The 27,946-nt window shown below is 35.3% G+C and overlaps 2 protein-coding genes across 2 annotated transcripts; one reads left to right on the top strand and one right to left on the bottom strand.

Moving 5' to 3' along the window:
* Positions 1–23: 23 nt before the first annotated feature.
* Positions 24–7,103, bottom strand: TIMM21 (translocase of inner mitochondrial membrane 21). Its single transcript, XM_070942424.1, has 6 exons — positions 6,581–7,103; positions 3,770–3,832; positions 3,573–3,670; positions 2,867–2,940; positions 1,132–1,237; positions 24–535 (listed from the first exon to the last, which is right to left on the bottom strand). Exons 1-6 carry the CDS (start codon positions 6,873–6,875, stop codon positions 443–445), a joined length of 729 nt encoding a protein of 242 aa, XP_070798525.1. The 5' UTR covers positions 6,876–7,103; the 3' UTR covers positions 24–442.
* Positions 7,104–10,234: 3,131 nt separating this feature from the next.
* Positions 10,235–27,091, top strand: FBXO15 (F-box protein 15). The gene is made up of 10 exons (XM_070942423.1): positions 10,235–10,404; positions 13,470–13,577; positions 14,743–14,847; positions 15,898–16,143; positions 16,297–16,506; positions 17,483–17,612; positions 19,905–19,984; positions 23,990–24,135; positions 26,166–26,290; positions 26,822–27,091. The coding sequence occupies exons 1-10, from the start codon at positions 10,241–10,243 to the stop codon at positions 27,089–27,091; spliced, it is 1,584 nt and encodes a 527-aa protein (XP_070798524.1). The 5' UTR covers positions 10,235–10,240.
* The last annotated feature ends 855 nt before the right edge of the window (positions 27,092–27,946 follow it).

The following is a 27,946-nucleotide window of genomic DNA, read 5'->3' as shown; positions in this document are numbered from 1 at the left end:
ACACAAACTCTATAAAAACACTATTTTGTACATTTAGGTCTTATTTATTTTAATATTGATATGAAATCCCAGTTTAAACAGAAATATACATTCCAAAAATTTAGAAATTTATGCATGTTTGCTTCTTGGATTGCATATACATAAAAACTAATTCACTCATTTACAATATCTGATGAATCACACATTTGCTGCAATGAGAACCTCCTGCCAATTTTATATAAAAATAACAAAATTATTTGCATTTCTATTACTTTCATAATTCTCTATTTCCAATATTTATTGCAACTTCATTATGTATAATATTCCACTAGTTCTGCTGAATTACGTTGATAATCTGTAAGGATGCAGAATGCCTTGTTACCTTTTTCATGTTTATTATTCTGTTGTTCATTGCATATTATCAATCAATCCCAGCAATGAAAGACTTTTCTCAATCATTCTGCTATCTATTGTCTTCAACAATTATCATTCTTCTAGGGTAGCTATCAATATCCACAAATATGTAACGATATTCATATTTTCCACTTTCAGGATTCTGTTAAAAAAAAGGGGTAATTTCTGTTAAAAAAGAAGAGAAGATGTGGGTAATTTAAGTATTAAATCAGAGATGTGAGATTTCAGGGGCTGAAAACCTACCCTGTTTCCCCGAAAACAAAACATCCTCTGATAATAAGCCCAATTGGGCTTTTGAGCGCATGCACTAAAATAAGCCTCCCCCGTGAAAATAAGCCCTCCCTGAAAATATTTAAACACAGAGCTGGAAATCAGGTAAGTCTGCAAGTGGAGCCCCATCTTGCTCCACATGCTCCAAAATAATAAGACCTCCCCGAAAATAAGGCCAAGCGTTTATTTCGTGGTTCAAAAAATATAAGACAGAGTCTTATTTTCAGGAAAACACGGGAAAATCCTGGTCTCCTACAGTGTTTTTTTTTTAAAAAACAGTCAGTTTTCACATTCCCTGTCTTCTCCTTTATAGGTAAACCTACTCTAATACACAATGTTGTCATGTCCCAGTTTATATGGTATGCAACTCTGAGAAAGAGCCTGAGATTGCCACTTACACTTCTACAAACTGGAGGTTTTCAATGTCAGTATTAAATTATGGTCTATACTTTTTTGGAATTTTTGTACCTCTTTGACTTCAAGATGAACAGTTCCTTGTTTTCCTTTTTCAGATCCCTCAATGTAGAATTTTAGACGCATATATTTCAATCCATCTTTTACAAACTCAATATGGCTGATGAAAAGCACAAAAGAAATATTTTTCCAACTTAAGAAAACCATTCTTCAAATCTTACATGTGCATTTTTGGATAAAGCAATTGTGACTTCAAAACTTAAATGTATGGTGCAGCCAATGGTAAACAATTAAATAACAGAAGATGGAAACACAGTAAACAAAATCCTTCAAAGGTGGGTAGTGAGCAATACTGCTACAATGAAATGTCAATGTTTTTCGATATAGTGTGAAGAAAGGATAGGAAAATGTTGAACTATTTTGTTGAGACACATCAGCTTCCTAGATTTTATTTGATTAGATCCATCCATCTATTATATTCATGTCCTTTGGATCTGTGACACAGTAAACATTATCTTCCTTCTAGAATGTAATTAAATCTTTTTATACCTAACCTACTTAGGCTCATGGGTTTGACTTCCAAATCCACCAACACAATCAGATAGACTATGTTGATAAATATTATTCATGTCTGATTCTATCAAGTTTATTCAAAAGCAAATTTCATCAAGGGTATTTAGGGGAAGTGAACTGAATCAAGTGTACACAAGACTAAAGTCAGAAGCCAATGAATACAACAGTAATATGGACCTCCTTCTTCAGTAAATATTAGCTTTGGAGTCTCCTGTCTAGTAATACCTATCATCAAGGCTCAAGTAATACATATCATCAAGGATCCACACGCAATCTTGAATTTACAGTTAAAATATTACAAAATGTACTAGGCAGTTGTATATGGCATTTTTTGGTCTTAATTTAAGTAAACTGACAAATAGTCCTGCCAGGCAATCTTCCATGTCTTCACACTGAAAATGACACTCATTGCCCTTCAGCTATAGTATAACACATGTTTGATTCCACTGTTGGCATGTCGTAAACCTGGAGCTGTCTTTCAATATGACACAAGTTTAAGATTTAAGAAAACTGCTTACCCAGTCATTATATAAATCCTATGCACATAACTTACATTCTAAATTACTTCTTTAAGCAAAAATTGCATTATTGAAAACAATATGCTTAAAGAGAAAGAAAAACAAAACCAGATTTCTACACTGTGAAAAAAAGAAACAAAATCTGATTTTTCAGTTCCGAAATGGTTTCCTGGAAGATTCTAATAGTAATAGGAATATATAAAAAGAGAAACTTTCATTTTTTTTAGCCTGTGGAAATCCATGAATTCAATATATTGTCTTCTGGTCAATGTTAAGATTCACTTAACAACTGTGTTACTACTTTAATACCTGCAGTGATTTACTTAACAAATGTGGAAAGTAAAAGTCGTAAAATGGGGTAAGACTCACTTAACAAATTTCTCACTTAGCAACATAAATTTTGGGCTCGATTGTGGCCGCTGAGGACTACCTGTACCATAACAATATAAGACGTATATCAGCATCAACTGACATGGTCAACAATTACTACCAAACAAATGCTTGTATACTTGCTAAGAAATTATCCAAAGCTTTGTTATTATTATTGCATTCATTAGGGGTAAATTTAGGTTAGGCTAAATTACTACTTTTCAAGTGCAATACAAGAAGAATTAAATAAATGTAAAAACAAGTTCAAAGACAATAACAACCAGAAAATAACATTTAATAGAAATGTTAAGGGTTCCAGTAATAGATACCTGACCAACTGTCTTCTCCCACGGCGTGTAGCTTCACCATAGCCTTTTATGGGTTCACCAAAAATTCCTATTACCTAATTAGTTACAAGAAGACAACATGCTTAGTTATCCACTTTCTATCCAGGACTAGGGAATAGTTTCATCAGAATAACTACTAATGTTATATAATCTCCCATCAGACATAATTTACATCTTTTCACTATACTGATTTCAAAATTTTAGCAAAATGAGGAGGAGGCATGCTTCTTTGGGGAAAAAGTTTCACATGCTTTTCAGCTGGTCTAACATTACCTGCCATTGCAATTACATAATTTTTGTGGTCTTCCCTCTGTAATTTTTTAATATAAAATTTGGGTTTCCTTGCATTTGATGTTGAATGATTGAAAGCCATGTTGGAATTTATGAAGAATATTGAAAATGGCAATTCATAAAAAAAAAAAAAACCACAGAGCAGTTGGAACAGATACTCTTTTTACCATCTGTGGCTTATTTTAGGTAGATTATGTATACCTGGTATGACAGAAGAATGGCCAATCCTACTTTCATTTGTTGAAAATCAGCTCTCTTTAAGAAAACTATTTTCACTTTTTAATGAGCAAGCCAAATTTCATTGATTCTGGGGATCAATTAAAGAATTTTTTTAAAAAAAATAAAGAGTTTTTTTTTCTATAATCAACATCTTTTTCATTGAAATTTGGAAACAAACCTCAGGGTGAGCTCTGCATTTCTCCAAGGCGTCTCCATAGATTTTACTGGGACTGGAAGAAGAGAATAATTCCTTAAAAATCACATAGAATAACCCACCTGAAGGAGAAGAAAACCAGATGCCAATGAATCAAAAAATCTTCTAAAAAGCCATTAGTAAAGCACTTGTAAACTAGATTTTTTTCCTGTTTCAATCACCTGTCACACCGATCCCGATGATCACCACTATCAAGTAAGTGAAATCTCTTCCTGCTTCTTTCACTGAAAGAAGAAAAAAGAAGAAAACAAGATAGCTGTAAAATATCAGATAAAAAAGTGCAGTCTCTAAAATTAATGCCTCTTAGAGCTTCCTCTGAGAATCAAAACATGTTAATAGCTTTTGTCTTGAGAACAGTAAGAAAAGCATTAAAACTGTTAGTTCTATCACATGTGCTAACATTCTACAGCTGTTTCATTTTCCATGTCTTCTTTAAGAATGTAATGTAGTCTTGCTATTGAACTAAGGGACAGGAAGAAGTACTTGTGTTTTCTGTTCACAAGAATGTGAAGAATATATCCGTTTGGATGGATTTTTGATTAGGAACTTTCTATGGTTATTTAGTTTTGATTAGTGGATACTGTTCTTGTTTACTTTGTTATATAGAAGATGTTCCGCTAATGCGGGCAGTAAAATCTTTTGGATTAGTCAAATCTTTTGACTGAATCTCTGCCAATATCTATTTTCTCCCTTTACTTAAAATTACTGACTAGCATGGCAGAGACAAGATGGACAAGAAAATACTTAATCCAGAACAAAGATAACAGTTCTAAAAACAGCAGAGGTAAATCATTATTGCCATGATTCTTTTCATTTGTTCTTTAAAATTTGGCATGGCTTGGCTCATGTTTTTGATTAACTGAAAAAGATTCAACTGTGTTGTGTTTTTCACTTCATAAATACACTAAGCTAAACCTGACTACCAAAATGTTTCTTGAGCTTGTATATTTAGAGAGATATGCTATTACAAATCATAGACCAGCTAAAAACAAAAAGAAAGCGAAGGCTGTGACAGCAATAAAAACCAGAATAAAATCCAATAAATATAAAACTAGAATAGTCCAGGTGTGATGTATTTTGCAAATAGTAAAACATATATAAAGTAGAGTATTCGTAGCTCAGGGTTGAAATGAGGGGTCCTTGGTGCTCTCTGAGCTTGCTTGTTTTCTTGCAAATGTTTCATTACCCTCACGAGGTAACATAATCACTGATGTTATTAACTAGCACTGATGTTACCTCGTTAGGATAATGAAACTTTTTCAAGAAAACAAGCAAGCTCAGAGAGCACCAAGGACCCTTCAGCAAAACATACATCTTATAAATAGTATAGTAGTATAACAGTTAACTTTATGCCAAGAAATACTGCTTAATTAGGAAGAAATAGTTTTTACTTCTTCTGAGAATTAATCAGTATCATCCCAATTCCAAGACACTGGATTCTGCATGGCTCTGGATTTCAGTTTTTGCTATTTTGAATGTAAGGTTGGTAATAAGGTTGCTGTGGACAAGACAGCTGATTTGGCATTCATTACTGAGGCCTGGGTGACAAATCTGATAATAGCCACGATCCCAGAGAAGGAGAGGGTAGGTGGCAATTATTATCTGACAAACTTTTCAGTTTCTCTTTTGCACATATTGGATGTGAGACCTTCTGGTCAATACTGTTTGACACTGCTGTATCAAGCTTGCCTGCTGTATAATGAGATACTTGTTTGAACCGCCGGACTCTGTTGGTAGCTTAGCAGCAGAGTTGCCAAGATTAACAGTTCTTTGTGACTTATAACTGTCCCAGATGCCACAAAGACTGTGGCAGTTCAGGAATTCATGGCTACTATGGCCACACAGATTTGACCCAAGTCATGAAGGCTCCATGGGAGACGTTAGATCTGTTTTTTGTCTCCAGGCAATTGTAACATGATGTGGCAGTTGAGGACATACCACCAGTTTTCATGGTCTGTTTTTTTAGTTTGCTGGTGTTGCCCTCCCCACTAGGAAGACGACCTATTAGCATTCTGCACCAAATACCAATTTGATTGAGATCTTAGCCTTGAGTTGGGAGGGATAACAGCCTTGGGTGGCATTGCTTCTATGAAATCTCTCATTATGTGCTGAACCTGGAATGTTGCTTGCTTTTTAGAGGAGCTCTGTGAGATGAAATACTGGAAGAGATGCCTCAAAGTGCCACTGGAGAATGACAAAGAATGAGTCCAATTGAACACAGGCTTGTCCCTAGCCTAAAAATGAGTTAACTTTAAATTGCTTTTTGTATTAAGATAAACTACTATGTCTCTCCTAATTCTGTCACCATCCAAAAGCAACATCCAAGTCTGTTAAGCTGCTTTCCCATTGTTCTGATAATAAATCAGGTGCCCAAGGTGACTTGAAATAGACAGATAGCAGAGACAGTACGTTTTGTCTTCTGCCAAACATTCAACTTGAGTGGAAACAGGCCTTATGCCTGCCAAGGTATTTTACCTTTGGGTAAAATACCTCGAAGGGTTGCTTACCTAAATTCCAGCCAGCATAATGGCTGAACTACAAATGCCAGCAAAATGAAGAACGCTAGTATTTCTATTTCTGCAAAACTCAACTGGCTGCGAGATCCCTATCCCTCTTCCACATTTTGCTGCAACCACATGATGCCCTCCAGAATTGCTTAAGGTTCATTCTTGCAATTATCATATTTGGCCCTGCAGGCTGAGATTGTTAAGACTATATTAGGCCAATGTGATTTTTTTTTTTCAAGGAAACAGGCAAATTTTTACCCTTCAAATACTGAAATTGTCCAGACGCAAAGAGCATTGTCCATTACTCTAAATCCCATTTCCTAAAACTTTTGGTGGGCCGCATTTTTCCTTCGTGCAGAGTAACAAAGAGATATTCAGAAACATGGAAAACTGCAGCATTTTAAGGAACGTTTTACAGTCCTGAGCGTTTTAATCAGTGAAACCAAGGTCTCTCTCCCTCCTTACCTTTTTGAGCAGCTGAGAGTGAAACGTCTCCTTTTTTACTTTGCACAGGCACCTGCGAGCTCCTGCTCTCTGATTTTTCGGATCTCAGGCCACCCAGGGGGACCCATAGGCTTCGCTTTATGACTTCGTAGCCTATCTCAGGACTCAAGACATGGTTGTGACTGAGCCCTTGCCCTACTCTGGACCATGCCCAAGTGTTTAGAAATGCCGCCCTATGTCGTGCAAGCGCCTGTTTCACTGCAGATCTCAGCAGCTGGTCACTACAGCAAATTCCTCGCACAAAAACGGAAAGCATTATGATTTACTAGCTGTTTCTGCCCCAAAGACCCAGGAATCAATTCCAGCTCCCTTGAGTCCTGTGCAAGCAGCCGGAGGCATCCCTCTAGAGTTTACTCTCGGTGCAAAGCGCCCGTAGCCGCTGAACGACCCATTGCAATGTTTTTCTTTGCAGCTTTCACTTGTTGAATTAATTCGAACAGAGCAAAGGCGGCCACGACCTTTACGGTCCCAGGTACTTGCCACTAGCCGCACCATTTACGTTTTGCAAGCGATTGTGGGTACCGTAGTTTGCAGCAGATACGGATCTGCCCACTGATCTGCAGAGAAAACAAATGAAGGACTTCAAATCCCAAAATGCAAGGCGCGATACTTTCCATAGAGCCGACAGCGCATTATAGGAGAGAAATAGAGTTCCGGCTTTCAGTTCGCGGCCGCAAATGATAGAGAGGGAGCTTTTGGGGGAATTTGATTATTACGGCTAATGCACAAGAGAGAAAAAAACAGAGATCCGTATAGCATGCGTTATTCAAGTTCAAAATAGAGAATAGTATCAAATGCCGTGCGTCTGGCATATTGTTGTAACGGGGGATTATCTCCAAACCTGACCCCAAAAGCCTTTAAATTGTGATTTCTTATCAGTTTGAGTTTTATAGAAATTGTCATATGTTGAAGTCCAACACAACTGGAAAGCCCCAAGTTAAAAAGAAATGCATCTTATCCTACGAGTGGCATTTGAAATAATTATTGCTCCTATCTCTTGGACTTTTGTGAGTTTCAAGTCACTAATGAAAAAAGTCACCTTTCTCCCATAAATTTTAAAGCCATTATTGGTGGTATTTCAGCATTTCATTCTAAGAAACAGAGCTTGGGTTTAACAACGTTCTCTTAAATTGCTTTAAAGATGGATTTGCTTGCTATACAAAGTACAGAACCATTTTAAAAGAAACACAAACACAGAGTTCTACTGGACTACATGAGTTGGGAAAATAACATCTCTGAACAGTTCTTACAAAGCTTTTCCTCACACATAACCTTAGTGTCAGATACTTTTCATTCAAACTTCTTGTGAGCTTGACAAATCAAAAGATCAGAAAATGGTGATATTGTAGAGTCAGCAGCATAATTGTTTATTAGTTCCTTTTTAGATATTGAAGATAAATATAAATGCAATTCCCATAATTCTAAGAAGCGTTCGCTTGAAAGGGCCTTTGATGTTTGGAAAAAAAAGGCTTTGTGACCAGCTGTAGTAATGTATGCAGATTTGTTTTAAGAGATCCACAACAAAGGCACCTACACTGGGCCCAAAATAGGGTCCCTTTAAGCAGGTCAGCAGGCTATGGTGAATATTCCTGCTGCAATGCTATGATTGGTGTTTTCCCCTAGCTTTTCTGCCATGTCCCAGGGTTTTATCTTCATAAAATCATAGGGCTGTAAGGGATCTCTGATGTTTCTACTCCAACACCCCTCAACCCCCAAGGCAGGAGTCCTTATATCATCCCGAACAGATGGTTATCTAATCTTCATCTCAACTTTGTCCATGAAAGAGGCTTAACTCCTGCTTAGCTATATTAGTGTTAGAGTAGTGCAATATTACTTAACCTCAGTAATTTTTAAGATGAATGGACTTCAACTCCCAGAACTGGTGGCTGGGGAATTCTAGGAGTTGAAGGGCTTAAAGTTGCTGAAGCTAAGAAATGTGGGAATATAGGTATTCCTTGACTTATAGCAGTTCATTTAGTGAGTGTTCGAAGTTACAACGGTTCTGAAAAATGTAATTTATGACAATTTCTCACACTTACGATCATTGCAGCATTCCCATGGTTGGCAACTGACACATATTTATGACTGTTGCAGTATCTTGGAGTCATGTGGTTACCTTTTGTGACCTGACTAGCAAAGTCAATGGGGAAGCCAGATTCACTTAACAACCATGTTACTAAGTTAACAGCTGCAGTGATTCAGTGAAGAACTGTTAAATGTTGTAAAATGGGGTAAAATTCTGTTTTAACAAATCTCTCTGCAACAGAAATTTTGGTCTCAATTGTGGTTGTAAGGAGTGTCTGTAGTGCTTTTTCACTTATCCCAATCAAGGACAGACTCAAGATATATAAAATCTGTTCAACTTTGCTGCTCATTAGCATTAAGTCAGTAACTGGGAACAGAGGCAAGAAGTGAGCATCAACACCCAGGAAGTATATTTTATACTAGTATAATTTCTGCCAGCTCAAGGACAAATTGAGCATAACTTTTCAACTCAGCTGTGGGGAGGAAAGCCAATAAGTCTCAGAGACTTGGGATGAACGGAAAGCAAAGTTCTGGGTGGAAGATTTGGGCAGTGGTGGGATTCAAGTAATTTAACAACCGGTTCTTTGCCCTAATGATTTCTTCCAACAACCAGTTTGCCAAACTGTTCAGAAAGTTAACAACCGGTTCTCCCGAAGTGGTGTGAACTGACTGAATCCCACCACTGGACTTGGGGCACCGCTGAAGATGCTGCCAGGCCAGGGCATATACATTCCATGGCTGGGTATAGCATAGGCAATAGGATTAGCAAATAAATATTTGAGGAGTGATGCAGAACATCACAGTACAGGTAGTCCTCGACGTGGAATCCCAAATGAGCCCAAAATTTATGTTGTTAAGTGAAACATTTGTTCAGGCAGTTTTGCCCCATTTGCTTCATTTTAGGGGCAGTTTTGCCCCATTTGCCTCATTTTAGGACCTTTCTTACCACAATTGTTAAGTGAATCACTGCAGTTGATAAGTTAGTAACTTGTTCACTTGTTAAGTGAATCTGGCTTCCCTGTTGACTTTGCTTGTCAGAAGGTTGCAAAACATGACCTTGGGACACAGCAACAGTCATAAGTATGAACCAGTTGCCAAGCATCTGCATTTTGATCACAGGAGCATGGGGGAATGCTACAAAAGTTGTAAACTGTGGAAAAACAGTCATAAGTCACTTTTTTCAGTGCATTTGTAACTTTGAAGTGTAACTAAAAGAACTGTTGTAAGTGTGGGGAGTTCCTGGACTAAATGATCCACTGATCCTACTGATTCCCCCCCCCCCCCCCCCCCTGCTAGATTGAAGCACTCTGCCTCAGCGGCTGCAAACCCTCAGGATTAAACGGGAAATTGGGAGAGCGAGAGGGGGCAGCGTGCAAATTTAATGAAGAAAATCACGTGTGCTCCTTCCCATTTGGCCTGCTCGCCACGCCCCTTGTCCAAAGGGCCAAAAGCAAGCCCGGAAAGCGAGCGTCTCCAAGCAAAGCGCGTCCGGGCGTTGACAGAAAGTTTGGGCTTGGGATCCCGGGCGGGCACGAGGAGGCTGGTGCGCTTTCGACCCATTGCCTTCCAAAGCTTATCTCCCGGAGGCCCGTCTCTATGGCAACCGGACGCGGTTGGATTCTGAGGCAGCACAGCTTAGGCTTCCTGAGCTCGTCGGTTGCCGCCGTGGCTCGGCGGGGAATGGGCGCCTCAACGCCGCCCCTCTTTATCCTGCCCACCGGAGATAGATCCCTGTCGGTCAGCTCTTCAGCGGGAGATGGGTAACCCCGAATTCGCTTGCTCTGAGGGATGGCTGGGGGGCAAGCCGAGTTGAAGAGGCGGTCTTAACCGCGGAGCAGCATTTAGGCTGCCCGCTGTTGCTCTTGTCTCCCGGTCCCTGTGGAAAGGTCTCCCACCGCCGACAGACGCCGCCAATTTGCTCACCTTTCGTGGGCCTGTGTTAAAGACACTTACACAGTCTCTTAAGGGAACGGGTGGGTTAGTGAAGGCAATTGATTGCCGCCTTAATTCTTGGCGTCCCTGTGGAGAACTTCATCTCTCAAGTTTCTGCTTGTGGCTAGTTTTAAACCGCTGGATTGCTATGATCCTGGGTTTCATTCATGGTTTTCTTCCTTTATTGGTTATGTAAGGGTATATAAACCGCCAGAAAGGTAAACTATGGTTGTCCCAAGGTTGGCCTCTAAAATATTTAACTATATAGCCTGAACCCGTCATGGAGCCTCAGTGTGGTGGTCTGCTGCACACAAGGCAGATATATAAATTAAAAAACTACTGCTATAAATTCAATATAACTCCCCGTAACGAGTCAACTAGGTCCAAAATCTTATGGGAATAAAGCTATTTTAGGTTCCCCCCCCCCTCCTGAAATATCAGGAAAATAAGGGCTGAATATACTTGGAGGAAAAAATATTCCACATTTATTTAGTGTGTGGCATAGCGTAAATGGGCTTGCAACATGTATTAGCAATAGCACTTAGACTTACATACCGCTTCACAGTGCTTTACAGCCCTCTTTAAGCGGTTTACAGAGTCAGCATATTGGCCCCAACAATCTGGGTCCTCATTTAGATTTCACCTAGATTAAAAGCACAGTAAAATATGAATGTTAAAAAGATCTATATTCAGAAATCAAAGCCTAGGCCATCTGGCCACTGAAGCATAGCATCGTTTATCTGGAGGAAAAAAAATAAGATACTGGACCAGTATATGCCCTCGACCTACAGCCAGTCACAGTGGAATTATGTACAATTTGATGTGAAAGCCAACAGTCACACTGAGGGGAGCATGTAGACAGTGTGTGGAGTGTATTGCATAGAATGGGGGCCACTACAGTGAAGCGCCCTGCCCTACGCTCCACTCTTCATGCATCTCCCAAGGAGTGGTGACTTTGAGCAGGCTTTCTCTAGATCAGGGGTGTCAAACTCGCATTCTCACAGAATCGTCATATCATGACTTTTGCCCCCTTTGGGCATGGCCAGCAGATGGCCTGCGGGCTGCAAGTTTGACACCCCTGCTCTAGATGAATGCATCAAACAAGCAAATTTGGCTGCGGTGAGGTGTTGAATGCTATATTCTAGTGCTGTACTATTTAGAACTCTAAAAGTAATAATCTTCATTTTGAATTGGGGACACATACTTACTAGCAATTAATGGAAAACCTTTAATGTAAAAGTAATTCTATGCTAGCAGGGTTGTCCTACTGGAGACTGGTTTGCTGCAGTTTTAAAGATTTAATTGTATTTTTTTTTAAAAGAATAAAAAAAGGAGGAAAAAATAGAACAGAGTAAATAACCAGGAGATTTATAAGCATTATAAGGATAAGTGTAAAGGTAGGCGAAAATGATCTCCAGGAAAGGGGAAAAGAGGAAGGAGTCTCCCCATTTAATGGCCAGAGGTGGAAATTGATTGGGTGATTAAAAATGGAGACAGGAAATTGGTATCTTCAGTCTTGGAAGATTCTGTTAACCTTCCAATAAAATAGAATTATTATTATTATGGTTTGTTGCGTAGTGAGTCAAATGTTGGATTTGGCATTTTTGTCTAGTTAAATTGAACCTGGGATAGGCAGATATCCTATCTGTTTGATGGAGTTGTTGTTATGAAATGTATTTACCTGTCCTTCCGTGGGGCTACTCTAGGTGGTTCACTTCCATAAAAAACAGAAATAAAAAGGAAGTTTAAACATAGCAAAAGTAAAATAATGAAAAAATAAAATCAACAAGGAAAAACAAAAACAAAATACATCAATATGATTAGTGAAAGAGATGAATTAGTGAAAGGAGAGAACGGAAATGAGCAGATTTAGGTCATCTGGTTATATTTCCTAACTGGTTTACCTGGGAGAAAGTTGACATTTAGAAAATTAAGGATAAATTCTTGAATAGCGTTTAAGTGCCATTTTAAAATTATAAATCTATTATTACATTTAGATTACAAGGGTCGACAGATATCGGCACCATTTGAAATATAAGTTAAAATGAAAAGTTAACCATGTAGCAAATAAGAAATTTATCCTGATTTAATAAATTTCTCATGTCTTAAATGTTAAGTTTATGTTAAGACAAACCTGAATTTGGGGTGTGGTACAATTGGATTCATATGTGGTATTAATCATGGTTGTTTTAGCTATGGTTGAACTGCATACAGGTAGTCCTCAACTTAGGACCACTCGACGGTTGTAAATTGAGTCGGATCATATTTTTACAGCAGTCATTAAGCGAATCACTATGGTAGTTAAGCAAATCCAGCTTTCCCAGTGGGCATTTTATTCAGTATTTACTATTCAGTAAATCATTAATTTCAATTCAGTTATATTCAAAATAAATTTATTATTATCCAGAGTTGCTCAATAGTTATTGATACCATACAATTATAGTTATTGAATTTATATTCAGTAAATCATTCAATTCAATTCAGTTATATTCAAAATAAATTGTATTGTTACCCAGAGTTGCTCAATAGTGAGATGATTGGCATATTAATTTAATAAATATATTATTGCTTAGCATAATGACTCTCCAGTTTTAGTGTTCCTTAAATGAGTAATGATGTTCTGTATAAGGGACTGCTACAGTTTGTTCTCTTGGTTTTTCCTTTATTCACTTTTAATAGCAATGTGACACATAGAACTAGTAATTATCCACCATTAATATTCTGTAGGGAAAGCTTGACTAGGTTATTGGCAAAGGAAGAGGGTTCCTATTGTAAAATAATTGGGTCTTTCAAATGTGCAGTGGCCTACCAATATTTTTCAAAGCATAGTAAGTATTCATACAGTACTTGAGTCAGAATAGTTTTAAGATGAAGTATTTGTTTGTTTTTCTAGTGCTGAGTCAGAATATTCATCAATAATGAAGCTTTCGAAAATGAAAGAGATACGCAGTTGGCCATTTAGGAAGCCAAATAAGTCAAAATCTGTAATACATTTTGACAGGTAAGATGCATTTTTACTTTATAGCAGTAACTGAAAAATATTCACTCAGATACTGTATGTAAATTTCATTGGTTATATTCTCACATAAAAGTAAACCAAGATATAATTATCATAACCTTGATGGTCTGGTTGTGCATACCATTAAACCATACTGATTGAATTTATATGGCAATAACATGGTAAAACAAAACTTATAAACAAGCTGTATACAAAGCCAAAACTGAACAAAGCTTTATGACTTAGTGCAATGTGTGAACTCTACCATCGACGAAGGAAAAAGTCAAAAACAGCATCAGTATTTTTATTTCATCCGTTTTTAAGGCATTGACTCATCAATAACTCTTGATATTTACTATACAGTATTTGTCTTTAGTTTCAGTGGAAGAATCTTTAACCAAAAGTACATTTTACCTTTTTTTCAAGATAGAAGATTCTATCTTTGATGATTTAAACTGACAACTTGTCCCATAAACAATACTGATTCAATCCAAAGGAAGAAAGCCAGTTGTAATTAATAGGATGTAATATAAATAATAATAGGTAGTAGAATTGAAATATTCTTTAATTTAGGACCATTATTTGGTCGAAAATGGGAAATTACAGTGATTTTTCAGAATAATTTCAAAATGCAGAATTTTTTTCTGTTCATGGCTTTAGGCTTCTTTAGTAGCATAAGATTTGATTTTGACTTGAGATATTTGAAGGAAGCATCTTGATGATACTTAGCCAGAAGTAAAGAAGTATACCTGTTTATATAATGCAGTATTATATGAATATTTGCATTATATATGTATAGTGAATTTTGGTCAGGTCCCATATGCAATGTTTTCCAAGGTTCCTACCAACTATTTTTCTTTATTACATTGTTAAAATATTCAATAATCTTTGGACAAAGCCTTTGTTGATATAATCTACCCTGGATGATTCAAAATTACCTATTGTAATTTATATTGTGAGCATAAGTTTTCTGTGCTTTGAAGAACTATTTTCTTCAGTTTACGTTTGTGGATGACTTAGTAGTTTTTGAGATTTTTAATTTGATTTCATGAAGTTGTAATAAATCTTCAGTTTATTTGTAAATTATATTCTTTAAAACACACATTGCATGTACAGTAGTTATTTTTACTGAAATTACTACATTGTTTTCTCATGTTCATTTCTGCAGCATACCATCAGAAATACTTCTGAAAATATTATCCTACTTAGATGTTGCATCTCTACTGTGTATTGGCTGTGTGAACAAGCTTTTTTATGATCTGTCCAATGACAAGTAAGGAATAGCATGGGTCATGGCTACTATATAATAGTAGCCAATATAATGTAAATTATAAAAATCTTTGAAATATGTATTGGGGGAAAAAGAAAGGGTTTCACTGTTTCAGTGCAGTGAATGAAGAAGAATACATAGTTTAAAAGACATTACCCAATCAAGTTGTCTAATGTTTACATGAGAGAAATTGACTGGGTAATGTCTTAAGCTATATATTCTTTCACATTCACTGCAGTAAGAACCATTTTGATTAAAGATGATACTGTAAATAAATACAACAACATATGCATATGAGGTTCTGTAGTTATTTTATATATATTAGTCTTTTTACAAACAATTTATATTAATAAGCACTATTGATGCTAATTTTTTTGATGATCAGTAACATCTTATTTTCACTAAAACAACTTGTAGATTTGAAGTGGTATTTATTTTTTAAAGTATAAAGAGCAATTTACTATATTTTTTTTGCTAGAAAAATGATAGGATAAAAATTGATTAGGGAATATAACATCCTTTGGCAATCATATTTAATTTTTCAGCAATAACTAATAAATCCAAATAAGGAGTTGAAATTATGAAATTGGCTATACTCGTAATAGTGCTGGCTCATTGTTATTAGTGAAATTGTTGCCATTGGTTTAATTAAATGGATTTGTAAATGGCATAGTGGTAAATGGAATTAACTGGATTCTTAATGTAGCTCAGCTGGCTCATTGTAGCCCTGTTGCTAGCCATAGGACAGCTTATTGGCATACAGTGTACTAAATAGTAAGTCTCACCTCTGCTATCAATCAGTTTGCGAAATTCCAGAAAGTTGGAATTGGCTCTTATATGTAGGTGTAAGCCAGTTCCAGCATATCGTTGGATTTGTCCCACCCACAGCCTTAAATGAGATCTTTCTTACATTAAATTCAAATATATGATTGAATCCTGTTAGTAATTTATCTCTGGAATGCATATCTGAATATTGGCTTATTTTTAAGTTTTGTTATGTAATGATTTTGGTAATTGTCATAGTATTTGTGTTTGTATGTGTATTTTCAATAGTGTTATCTGGTTCAAAATATACTCTAAGTCTTTTCTACCTAAAAGAAAAGTGTGGAGAACTAAATCTGTCCAGGAGAAAGACTGCACATCTCTGAGCTTTCCGGAATTGCAAGATTCCAAGTCAAAATGCTGGAAAAGAGAGTATTTTATGAAAAAAATAACTGCTCAAAGATCCTGTGTAATTCAGCTTCTTAAGCCAATAAACACTTACACTGGTCTTCCACTTAAAACCAAAGAAGCTATCAAGTAAGAAGTCTTAATAAAATAAGATTTTAATAAAAAGTTACATTTAATAGCTTTATATTTTACTTATAAATTTCTGTTAATTAGGGGAACATATTTCCTTATTAAAGGGATGGTGTAAAACCTTCAGCACTTCTTTTTCCTTTCCAATCACAGAATCTCTGCTCTGAGATGGGTAATCTTATTAAAGGATCAAAATGGAAAGGAACATGAAATGGATCAGGCTGACATTTCTTTTAATGAAACATCTGTTACTGTATATTGGTATAATAATAAATGGCCTGCCTTAGATACCTTGTCAACTTTGCAGTTATTTGGAGTGACCCCAGTACTTTTGGGTGAGGATAAACTGCATAATCGTAATGGGTAAGTTAATTTAAAAGTTGCTCTTTAGGTTGTATCTTTGTCGGTATAATTTTCATTTATTAGTGTAATACTCTGTAGATGCATTTTAACTTCTATGAACAACACAATAGTAAAAGTAGTGATCAGACTGGAAATCAACGGAATGCTGTTTCAGACTGTTTAATATCATGATTGTTATTTTTAGCTAGGGCAGAAAAAAAGGGAAGCAAAAAGATATGCATATGCAGCTTCATATGGCAGAAATATGATGATTTCTTCTATATCCAAGGAAGTATTATTAATGATCAATTTCTGTGTCTTTGTGCTCCTTGAGTTTGGTTGTTTTCTTGAAGACTTTTCATTACCTGTATGTAATATCATCAGCACTAGAAGGCCTTCTGACCCTGATGAAGTTACCTAGTTAGATAATGAAACATCTGCAAGAAAACAACTAAACTCGGTGAGCACCAAAGACTCCATAGTTGAACCCTGAGCTACAAATATTCTCTTCCATTGATTCTGTATCTTTCCTGTCTTACTATTGAGAGATGTGAGACAGTGTTCACCTTAAATTATACGAAAGTTGATTTCCATTCCGTAATAGTCCCATAATAAGAAGCTCTTGGGAGGGTTCGAATTGGAGAAGGGTTGGATTAACAGTGAGGAAAATAGTTCCAGTTTATCTTCAGCTTCAGAAAATCTCAGGCTGATTATGGAGCAGTTACTCTCTCTCAGCCCAACATTATCACCTAAGATGGTTGTGTTAGAAAATGGAAAGAGAGAAAATGTTATTTATGTCACCTTGAATGGCATGAAGGTGGGATGTAAATAAAGAAATGTATAGTGCTGGTCTTATAAACTAATTGAAAATCAATGGACTTGGAACTGCTTTTAGTTTATGTTATTGCTAGTAATTGCACATTAAAAAGTTGAAATGTTTTTGAACTTCAATTACTAACTGGGCATTTTGTGTTTAACTAACTTAATATCCTTAAAGCCCATGGCAACGTTCTTTAGTTTCTGAATACAAGTTGGCTAACATGACTGAAAATGCAAAAATGATTGGTTGTGATGCACTTATTGAACTCTACCATATTAACCAAGGGTTCATGCTGGGTCTTTGGAAGGTAAGATTATTTTTTCAATAAACAACTTTTTTGGGAAAATATTTGTTTTTACTGCTTATGCACAGCAATTAAAATGGGTATGTTAATGTAGCTAATGCTGTATGACAGAACTGTTTGTGCTAATATTTGCTGACTTGTTCTATTTTTTAAAATTACCGTAAGACTAATTATTTAATTTTGCTGATTAGCAATGATTTAGTACTTGCTTTATTCCTTGGAAGAATTTATATACATTTGTAGACTTGTTTAAGTAGTAAGGGAGCCATGCTGTGTACCTCTCCTCCAATGAAGCTAAAGGGGTAAGGATCTGGACATCCACCTTCTCTGTGGCTTGCCACAAATGGAATACAATTTCTGTTAACATTTAGAAGAAAACTAAAATCAATCCTCATTTGATGGGTCTTTGGACATAACTTTTAGGGATGCTATTGCCATACATTTATTGGGTTTGTGTTTTCTGATGTTTTACATGAGGCAGTGCTGTAATTGGTATTGTATAGAAATTATGTAAAATAAATATTGGGATTACTGTGGATTGATCAGAATAGCAATAGCAATAGCATTTAGAATTATATATCGCTTCACAGTGCTTTACAGCCCTCTTTAAGCGGTTCACAGAGTCAGCATATTGCCACCAACAATTTGGGTCCTCATTTTACCCACCTCGGCCTCTTATAAATAGGAATGAAATTCCTCTACAAATCAGAATGAATGCAAAACAAACTTCCGTTTTGTGTGATATTTTTTCAGCTAAAAAGATTTATTCATTTGTGGTCCAATGCCAATATTACATCATATCGTAGATAAAACGATATAAAATAAACTCGGAAGGTAAACCTCAAACCATTAGAAAAACACTAGATGATTTGTACCAGGTCTGGCTTTTGTTAAAAATTTAGGAAATTTATTGAAAATGTGATAGCCTAGGAAAAAACAACTGACTGTTCAGATGAAGAATTAACATTTAATAATTGGTGTTATGAATTTGTTGCATTGAATTTTTGGTCATGGGAGATACACTGCAATACAGCGGCAATCTTAAATTATTGTTTATATTTAAAATGGATGAAGTTGCTCACCCCTCTTGTATTGCTTTGCGATTATAGAATAATGAATACAACTTCATATTGTTTAGTATGATTTAGATTAAAGGGGAAGTAAGAAATTACTGCAAAAACTGGTATTTATCATTCTGATTTTTCTTTATGGATAGTAATCACTTAAAGTGGCTTCTGTTTCTCCTTCATAGGGTTTTTCTTTTTGTACAAAAATTCAGATTCAGGCAAAACCCACATTTTGAGGTGAAGCACAACGATTTCAGAAAAGATTTTTCATTACTTCAAAATCATGTTTTCTTTCAGATGTAGGCATCCACAAAGCTCTGACTCTCGTCTTCACTTTTCAGCTTTGATTTGCTATAATGTGTATTTCTGTGGTGGTTCCACCAAAAATAAAAATTTGGCATTATATATAAAATACCAGAGTCAGGTGGGGTAAAATTTGATTTAGTAATGAAAAGATCTGGTTCAAATCATTGTGAACTTTGAGATAGTGATACTATCAAATTATATTAGTCCCTCTCAAAATTTTGGATTTCTAGTAAGATTTTATATCAGGGTCAGGAATATCCTTAGTTAAGTAAATTCTCCATGTCATTATCTTGTCCAATCTCTTGTCTTGAATAGTCTCTGAGCTGTATGAGCTAACTGATTTAATTTATGGAAAAGTTTAGTCCATTAATTCCTACCACAACCATGATATTTGGCCCTACTGCATTCAGGAAGAGGAATTGTCATCTCTGACTAAAATGTGGAATAGGTAATTCCTGGAAAAGGAGCTCTTGCAGTTCCAAACAACAACTTAAATAATTTATACAGGTGAGTAGTTCAAAGGTCCCTGTACCTGTTTCAGCTGATGAAACAGTTACTGTAAACTCTATATTGCTGAAAATGTCATTGAATCCTTTTGAAAACTGAGCAACAGAGCTTCCCTTTTCCAAATCTCATTTCACTCCATGTTCAAGTGTAATCTGATTATGTATGGAATAACTTGGACTAAAATTGCTTATTTTTGAAACTTTGTTTCTGATCATTAAAAAAGATGATGTAGTCTGTGCAAACTCTTATTTTAATACTGTAGTTGTATAATTTAAAAACATCAGAAATGGATTGTGATCACACAAGAACAAAAAATGCCTTTATGTTGTCTTAAATGGATTTTGCTTATCAAAAACCTTTCAGAAAAGTAAATACTTTAATCTTGAAAGGTATGTTATTTGTAATTATTTTGTAGAAAGGTGAGATTGCTTTTGTTATGGCAAGTCTTCATTACCACCAACTCATTGAAAGAAGCACTTTTGGTTCTGCTACATTGTAAGTACTGATTTTAGTTGTTTTAACAGAGATATTCATATCTGAGATCCTCCTCAGCTCTGAAAAGAAAGATGTGTTCTAAGAAATGTGTTGTAATATTTGTTTAGTAATATTACTTTTCAAAATGTTTGTAGAGCATAATACTAATTCTCCCCTTGGTATTGATGACTGGAGAAAATTAGAGTGCAGATGGGTACCTTTGTAGAGAGGAATACTATGGGAGTAATTTTTTTTTAAATTTGATTTATATGCCGCCCTTCTCCGGAGACTCAGGGCGGCTTACAATGCATTAAACAATAGCCTTCATACTTTTGTATATTTATACAAAGTCAGCTTATTGCCCCCACAAACTGGGTCCTCAATTTACCTACCTTAGAAAATTCTGCCAGGAAGGAGTCCATAGCATACAGTTGTGCTCATAAGTTTACATACCCTGGCAGAATTTATGATTTCTTGGCCATTTTTCAGAGAATATGAATGATAACACGAAAACCTTTCTTTCACTCATAGTGTTTGGCTGAAGCCATTTATTATCAATCAACTGTGTTTACTCTTTTTCAATCATAATGACAACAGAAACTACCCAAATGACCCTGATCACAAGTTTACATACCCCAGTTCTTAATACGGTGTATTGCCCCCTTTAATATCAATGACAGCTTGAAGTCTTTTGTGGTATGTGTGGATGAGGCTCTTTATCTTCTCAGATGGTAAAGCTACCCATTCTTCCTGGCAAAACGCCTCCAGGTCCCGTAAATTCTTGGGATGTCTTGCATGAACTGCACGTTTGAGATCTCCCCTAAGTGACTCAATGATATTGAGATCTGGAGATTGAGATGGAAACTCCAGAACCTTCACTTTATTCTGCTGTAGCCAATGACAGGTCGACTTGGCCTTGTGTTTAGGATCATTGCCATATTGGAATGTCCAAGTACGTCCCATGCGTAGGTTCCGGGCTGATGAATGCAAATTGTCCTCCAGTATCTTTTGATAACATACTGCATTCATCATGCCATCAATTCTGTCCTTTGTAGCTCACACATCCCCAAAACATCAGTGATCGACCTCCATGTTTCACAGTAGGAATGGTGTACTTTTCATCATAGGCCTTGTTGACTCCTCTCCAAATGTAGCATTTATGGTTGTGGCCGAAAAGCTCAATTTTGATCTCATCACTCCAAATGACTTTGTGCCAGAAGGTTTGAGGCTTGTCTCTGTGCTGTTTGGCGTATTGTAAGTGGGATACTTTGTGGCATTTGCATAGTAATAGCTTTCTTCTGGTTACTCAACCATGCAGCCCATCTTTCTTCAAGTGCCTCCTTATTGTGCATCTTGCAACAGCCACACCACATGTTTTCAGAGAGTCCATATTTCACCTGAAATTATTCAGGTGTTTTTCTTTGCATCCCAAACAATTTTCCTGGCAGTTGTGGCTGAAAGTTTAGTTGGTCTACCCGACCGTGGTTTGGTTTCAACAGAACCCCTCATTTTCCACTTCTTGATTAGAGTTTGAACACTGCTGATTGGCATTCTCAATTCCTTGGATATCTTTTCCTATCTAAAACCCTTTCCTGTTTTATACAGTTCAGCTACCTTTTCCCGGAGATTCTTTGACAATTCTTTTGCTTTCCCTATGACTCAGAATCCAGAAACGTCAGTGCAGCACTGGATGAAGGATGCAAGGGTCTGTCAGGCGGCCAGAAACTCATTGACCTTTTATACACACTAATTAATGCACTAATGCAAACAGATCACAGGTGAGGATGGTTACCTTTAATAGCCATTCATACCCTTGTGGGTCAACCTGTGTGCATGTTATCAGGCCACAATCACCAGGATATGTAAACTTTTGATCAGGGTCATTTGGGTCATTTCTGTTGTCATGATTGAAAAAGAGTAAACACAGTTGATTGATAATAAATGGCTTTAGCCAAACACTAACCACAAGTGAAAGAAAGGTTTTTGTGTTATCATTCATATTTTCTGAAAAATGGCCAGGAAATCATAAATTCTGCCAGGGTATGTAAACTTATGAGCACAACTGTATCTACATGTAAAACAAAGGCTTAAAGAATTTTTGTGGTAATATAAAAAGAACTGGCTTAAGATCCCACTTAGTTTTCTCAGATTGTGTTAATCTGGAGTAGCTATGCTACCCTTTGAACAAACAGTTAATTTTTCTTGTATTCCTTTCTGGGTATATATCTATATATGTTGTGGGATAACCAATAACATTGTTCAGCTGGTGCTAAGGTAACTACTGAAGTTATTCTAAATTGTGGGAAGCAAAATTAGATACGACTTCTTAAAAATAATAATCAATGGTACAATAAGACACAGTTGCTGGTCAGTGGTGATCAACTGGAAGCAGTTAATATCAATGAAGCAATCTTTCAGAGTCTTACTATCACTGCTACTGTTTGTCATTGCACTGATTCTTCTGTCAAAATACTCAATAAGTCAGGCCATAGATATCAAACATCAAAAACATCTGTCAGGCTATCCCACCCCCTTTACATGGACGATTTGAACTTTTATGGAAAAACATCATCAGAAATATATATAGCAATGGAGTTTGTGAAAACTAAAGGAATCAAGCCCGGAAATAACATGAAGAGTCTGGATGAAGACAATCACTACAAATACCTGGGCATTCTTTAAGCTGACTTCAAGCACATTGAAGTTAAGATTAGAAGTGAATACATCATGAAAGTGAATATCTTAAAGTTCAAACTCAATAGAGTATGTACCATTAAGGCAATTAGCATCTGAGCAATTCGATATGCAGCATATCATTAGATATGCAGCTAGAATAGTGACTGGGTTCAAGCAGAACTAAAAGCCCTGGATAGGAAGATGAGAAAAATAACGACAATGAATCATGCTCTTCATCCACACAGCAGTGTTGACAGACTCTACTTACTAAGGGAAATAGAAATGTTCCAAATATAGCAGACAGTTGAAAAAAAAAAGGGCATTGAAAGAATATCTGAAGGACAGTGAAGAAGATGCACAGGCTAATACAACAGGAAGGCTTATTGAGTATTGGAGAGATGAAATAGGCTTACATGAAAGACCAAATAAAGAACAGAAGAGACATAGCAAGACAAAATATTACATGGCGAGTACATTAAAAACTACCAGGCAAAGCAAATGACTAGATCATGGGTGTCAAACTTGCGGTGTCCCGTTGCTGTTACAGGATGTTTCATGATGTTTTTTTCCCTTTGCAGAGCTGGGGTGGATGTGGCCTGCAGGTGACACATCCAGCCTGTGGGCTGCCAGTTTGACACCCCTGAACTAGATGATCTGACAATGCCTAAGAGCAGGAAAGTTGAAGAAAGAGACAGGGTCTAATTCTGGCTGCACAAGATCAATCGTTGAGAAGAAATGCATACAAAGTCAAAATTAAGAAGACAGCAACAAGTAGCAAATGCTTCTGCAAAGATGCTGATGAAACAGTGGATCACCTGCTGCTACAAGAAGATGACACAAACTGACTTATAAACAACAGGATGACAAAGTAACAACAAGGATTGGAATATCTGCAAGAAATACCATCTGCTGGAACCATAAAATAGACAAAGTAATAGAAAATGAAGAAACTAAAGTGATCTGCGACTTTAAGACTCAAACAAACACCTGCCACATAAAAGTTTTAACAATTGTCAATAAGAAACACAAATGTCTATTTTGTAAAGAGTTTATGTAAGCTGTTTACACAACCATAACATGGGATAAGATTGTATAAACAGACATTTACAATTTCAGTAAACATATTTCAAATCCCCCACCCAAAGAGATTCATTTTTATATATTTAAATTAAATTTTAATTGCTAAAGACTACTCAGATGCTAACCCAATATAAATTTAAATTAAAATATTTGAGAGCTGAAACTAGCTCTGAAAAATTGGACTGAAAACTTTTTTCCCCATGTGCAGTTCATGATTTAACATTTTATGTAATCATACATGCAATCTTCTCCATCTATTTTTTTTTCCAGGAGACATTATGGAGCCCCTATTAAGGTTATCCCAGATGATATTGATCCTGAATATGGCCTGCATGGCTATCAGCTGCATATTGACTTACAGAGTAGAGGAAATAATTATATATGTAGTACATTTCGCAGTTTGTTTTGTAAAAAAGGTACTGCTTGAACTGCAGATTTGATAATGTTTCTTTGGGGGGAGTGTCTTTAAAGTACAATTTTCAGAGAAATAAGCATGCAATCTCAATAAGTGTAATTACTTCAAAGATGCAGTATTTTTAATAAGTAATTTTCCTTGTTAGATTTTTCTACTTCAGTATAGAACCAGAGTTAAATATCTACAGTGAACCAATAAAGGAAGGGGTGTTTGTTTATTTAATTAATTGTAGTCTTCAGTCTAAACGTTTACCTGGCTTACAGAATTTTTGTTTTCCTGAGATGAAGCTTACAAACTAGACAGACATGGCAAGTAAGAAAATGAGGAAGAAAATACAAAATTTTAAACACAACTTAGCATTAATTTTGAAGAATTTTATGATTTCTATTACAGCCAGCTATGATAGTACAAGCCCAAATCTTTATTTATGAAAACATTTTTTTGAATAAAGATTACCATTCAGTTTGACTTCTAAAAGCCTTCAGTGTAATTGCCCGCCAAAGACACTTAAAGCTTTGAGTAGAGGAGCACAGAAAAGAATATGTATTCACACTGAAGTTGATTAATGGCATTTCTTTTATATATATTTAAAAAGTAAGATAAAAACTGATACAAACTAATATAAGAATAAAAAGAAAAATCAAAGCTAAAAATGCAAGAAAGGAAAAAACATAAATAGAAAAAGTAAAATATATAAAGAAGTGGCTTCTGATCTTGTTTACAGCAGTTTAAGTAAAATGGTAAATTAAGCTCTTACTCTGAGGTTACAGCATGATTTTATTCCTTCTATAATTTGTATAATAAATCCATAAATGATAAATTCACTTTTGTCTGTTTTATGCCAAAAACTCATAAGGGTTTTCCAGTCAGCAATAAATGTAGATAGTATATTTTCTCTAATCAAAGAAGTCAAGCTGATCTTTTCATCAAGTTCCATCTTCACCAACTATTCTTCCATTGTGGGTAATTCTGAATCTTTCCATCTTTCTCATACAATAATTTCACTGCAGTTCTCATGTACAAAAACAAAATGCTTTGATTTCCCCCCCCCCCTATTGTTTGTTCATCAATCCTGAAATACAGACTCCTGGTCTCAATTATACATTAATCTTTAAAATCCTCTGAATCAGTGTATGTATTTGAATTCAAAATTTCCTAGCTTTTACATATCTATCAAACATAAAATGCTCCTTCTTGTTCATATTTCCAAGAAAAAAAATGAAGTGCTCTTTTAGCCCTCTTTGTCATACATTTTTCACTTGTTCTTCTGTTTTAAATTTCAAAAAGTTTATACATTTTAACAATTATATGCTTTTCATTTGTACACAATTTTATTTCAAAATTAGTCTTATAATGTTCAAAACAATAAACTCTTCTCCACCGTAAATCTTTCTAATAACTGTAAATAACAAAACATTAGCAATTATATTCTGCTTCAGTTCTTGATTTTATTATGTATTCCTCTTAACAAAATTCTAGCATCTCATGATATGCTAGACATTTATGTTTGTCTATTATTTCTCATCCGTAAGATGCTTCCTCTGTTGAAAATCAAACAAAAGATATTTTTGTCCACAATCTGGGTTTGATAAATGGTATTTCTTGTAAAATTTATTTTCCAAAAACATTTGCTTACTGTTCTATAGGTGTCACCAAAGACAGGTAGTACAAAGAGCTAGCAAATAATTGAGACTACTGCAGTTAAAATGAAATGGCATTTTAAAAAATCAGTTTGGTAGCCAAAGTAGCTCAAGAATGTTAAGTCATATAACAGAATATTGCAGTACTTTATAGTGCTAGTCATTATGTCATAAAAAATTAAAATAACAAAACTGTTACTGCCTTTGATAGTATTGTAATCTCTCTTTATTCCATTTTCCAATGGACCATGACTATAACCTAGGAAATATTCCTCATTCATTTATAGATAGCATAAATCTTACTGAGAAAAGACATAAAAAATTGACATACTCTTTCAACATATCATTATTGGCCATGACATGATATAATTATGTTTTAATTTACTTTCAGACTACATTAGAAATGGATATCTCAGGCTTACAGTAATCAGTTACAAAAAGGAAGCTCAACATCTTCCTCTTGATGGAAACATTGGATTGTCTTGGAGGACAGATGCATTTGAAGGCATTATCAAGGTAATTTGCAATTACTGAATGGTGGAAATAGTTTATTCTGCTTATAAAACAAGTTTTCATGTGGCTAGTGTACTGCATAAAACAATACTGTAAATAAATAAATGCAGCACAAACTATAAAAAAGTTCTATAAAATTACCTTAAAAAACAATAATCCTCAATATGCAGTTAATTTGAATGCAGTTTTTCTGATACAGAGTAGATTTGAAATGGATTATGCAAACAAATTTGATGGATTATCAAGAATGATAATATAATGGTTACTTTAAAAAATTGTTGCTTCTTACTAATCTGGAATATAAGACTCACATTTTAACTGTCTTTTATAATCAAGAATTATAATTATAAAACAAAAATATATCTGTCTTATTCACTAATAATTTTGTTTTTGAAGATTTTTAAAGCTATGATATTTTTTCATTATTTTCTATACCTGCTAAAGGAGTATTTTATGAAAAGGATTTTACATTCTTCATTGGAATGGAAATGACAGACACAAAGATTGATTTTCTTTCTTTCTGCTGTATTATAGAGTTGTTTCATTATGGATCTGACTGTTCTGGATGATTCACAAAAACCATTTTGGTGTATTAGTGTTCCAGTAGACATGAAATTATCAGTCAAAACATCTACTCTTTATCAATTTTTGGGACCTTGTTATTGTATGAATTATAAGGATTCAACTGGAAAAGTATACATGGAACTAATATGGATGGAAGAAACAAACGAGTACCTTATAGTTAATCTAGTCATTTATTTGAGCACCCAGAAAGTTAATAGTCGTTTTGGCACAAATTACTGATTTTTTTTAGCAGTACGGATTTTCTTAAGAATAATTCTTTTTTTTATTATTTTTCTCCCTAAAATATATAACATTTATAATGTTATAAATGCTTGTTGTACAAAAAATTTTGGCTTCCTTGGTTGTTTGACTAAAAAAGAAAAGCTTTTATTTTGGGGATAGTCTTATAGTTTGATTATTTATATTTGTAAAATAAATCGTATTCTCTCTTTGAGTTATTGTTTGAGAAAATTCCACATTGCATTAAAAACATTACACACATGTTAGGGAAATTTTCTAGATTTTGAAGCCATATGGGAATTAATATGACTGTGTTTATACAAACCAAGTATGCCTGTAAGTATGCCTGTATATACTGATTTACTCATTTATAGTTTAAAATTAATTGCTGAATAAAATAGCCAATACATTGGTACAAACATTATTATATTTGTCCTTATAGCACACAATGTATGAAATGGTTCCCTATGAAAATTTTATTTGGAAAATAATACCTATAGAAGGTTATGAAGCAAAACATAATCAACTTTGAGTGTTATATTATGTATAGAGGGAGTACGTTTATATATAAATCTCTCTTCATGACATTTATTTGTTAGATTTATAGCCTTTTGTACTGGAGTTCAGCTCTGTATATTTTGTAATAATAGGAGTAGTGGAAGTAGATGATGAAACCATAGGGAATCTCATCCTATGTTATATTCCACATAAAGAAGGGAGATAGCTCTGTAACAGTCTGGAAAAGGACAAGTTTGCAGGATGCTCAAAGTCCTAGACTGGGAATACTTTTCCCATCAGGGAGCCAGGGTTAGGAATATTGTTAATCTTGGGGTAGACTAATATTAATAGAATGTA

This window comes from Pituophis catenifer, unplaced genomic scaffold, assembly GCF_029215685.1.
Source record: "Pituophis catenifer annectens isolate HBS135680 unplaced genomic scaffold, rPitCat1.0.hap2 SCAF_3, whole genome shotgun sequence".
Classification (NCBI taxonomy): Eukaryota; Metazoa; Chordata; class Lepidosauria; order Squamata; family Colubridae; genus Pituophis; species Pituophis catenifer.
The sequence above is the reverse complement of the archived record's forward strand: the minus strand, read 5'-3'. Positions and strand labels throughout refer to the sequence as shown.

Excerpts from the sequence above, each read along its gene's own strand:
- TIMM21 (XM_070942424.1), bottom strand. The coding sequence starts at position 6,875 with ATGCTTTCCGTTTTTGTGCGAGGAATTTGCTGTAGTGACCAGCTGCTG. Across the intron at positions 3,671-3,769 it reads CATCGGGATCGGTGTGACAG|GTGGGTTATTCTATGTGATT; the intron begins GTGATTGAAACA and ends CTTCTCCTTCAG. Across the intron at positions 2,941-3,572 it reads AATGCAGAGCTCACCCTGAG|GTAATAGGAATTTTTGGTGA; the intron begins GTTTGTTTCCAA and ends GTAACTAATTAG.
- FBXO15 (XM_070942423.1), top strand. The coding sequence starts at position 10,241 with ATGGCAACCGGACGCGGTTGGATTCTGAGGCAGCACAGCTTAGGCTTC. Across the intron at positions 16,507-17,482 it reads AAACTGCATAATCGTAATGG|CCCATGGCAACGTTCTTTAG; the intron begins GTAAGTTAATTT and ends ATATCCTTAAAG. Across the intron at positions 19,985-23,989 it reads ACTTTTGGTTCTGCTACATT|GAGACATTATGGAGCCCCTA; the intron begins GTAAGTACTGAT and ends TTTTTTTTCCAG.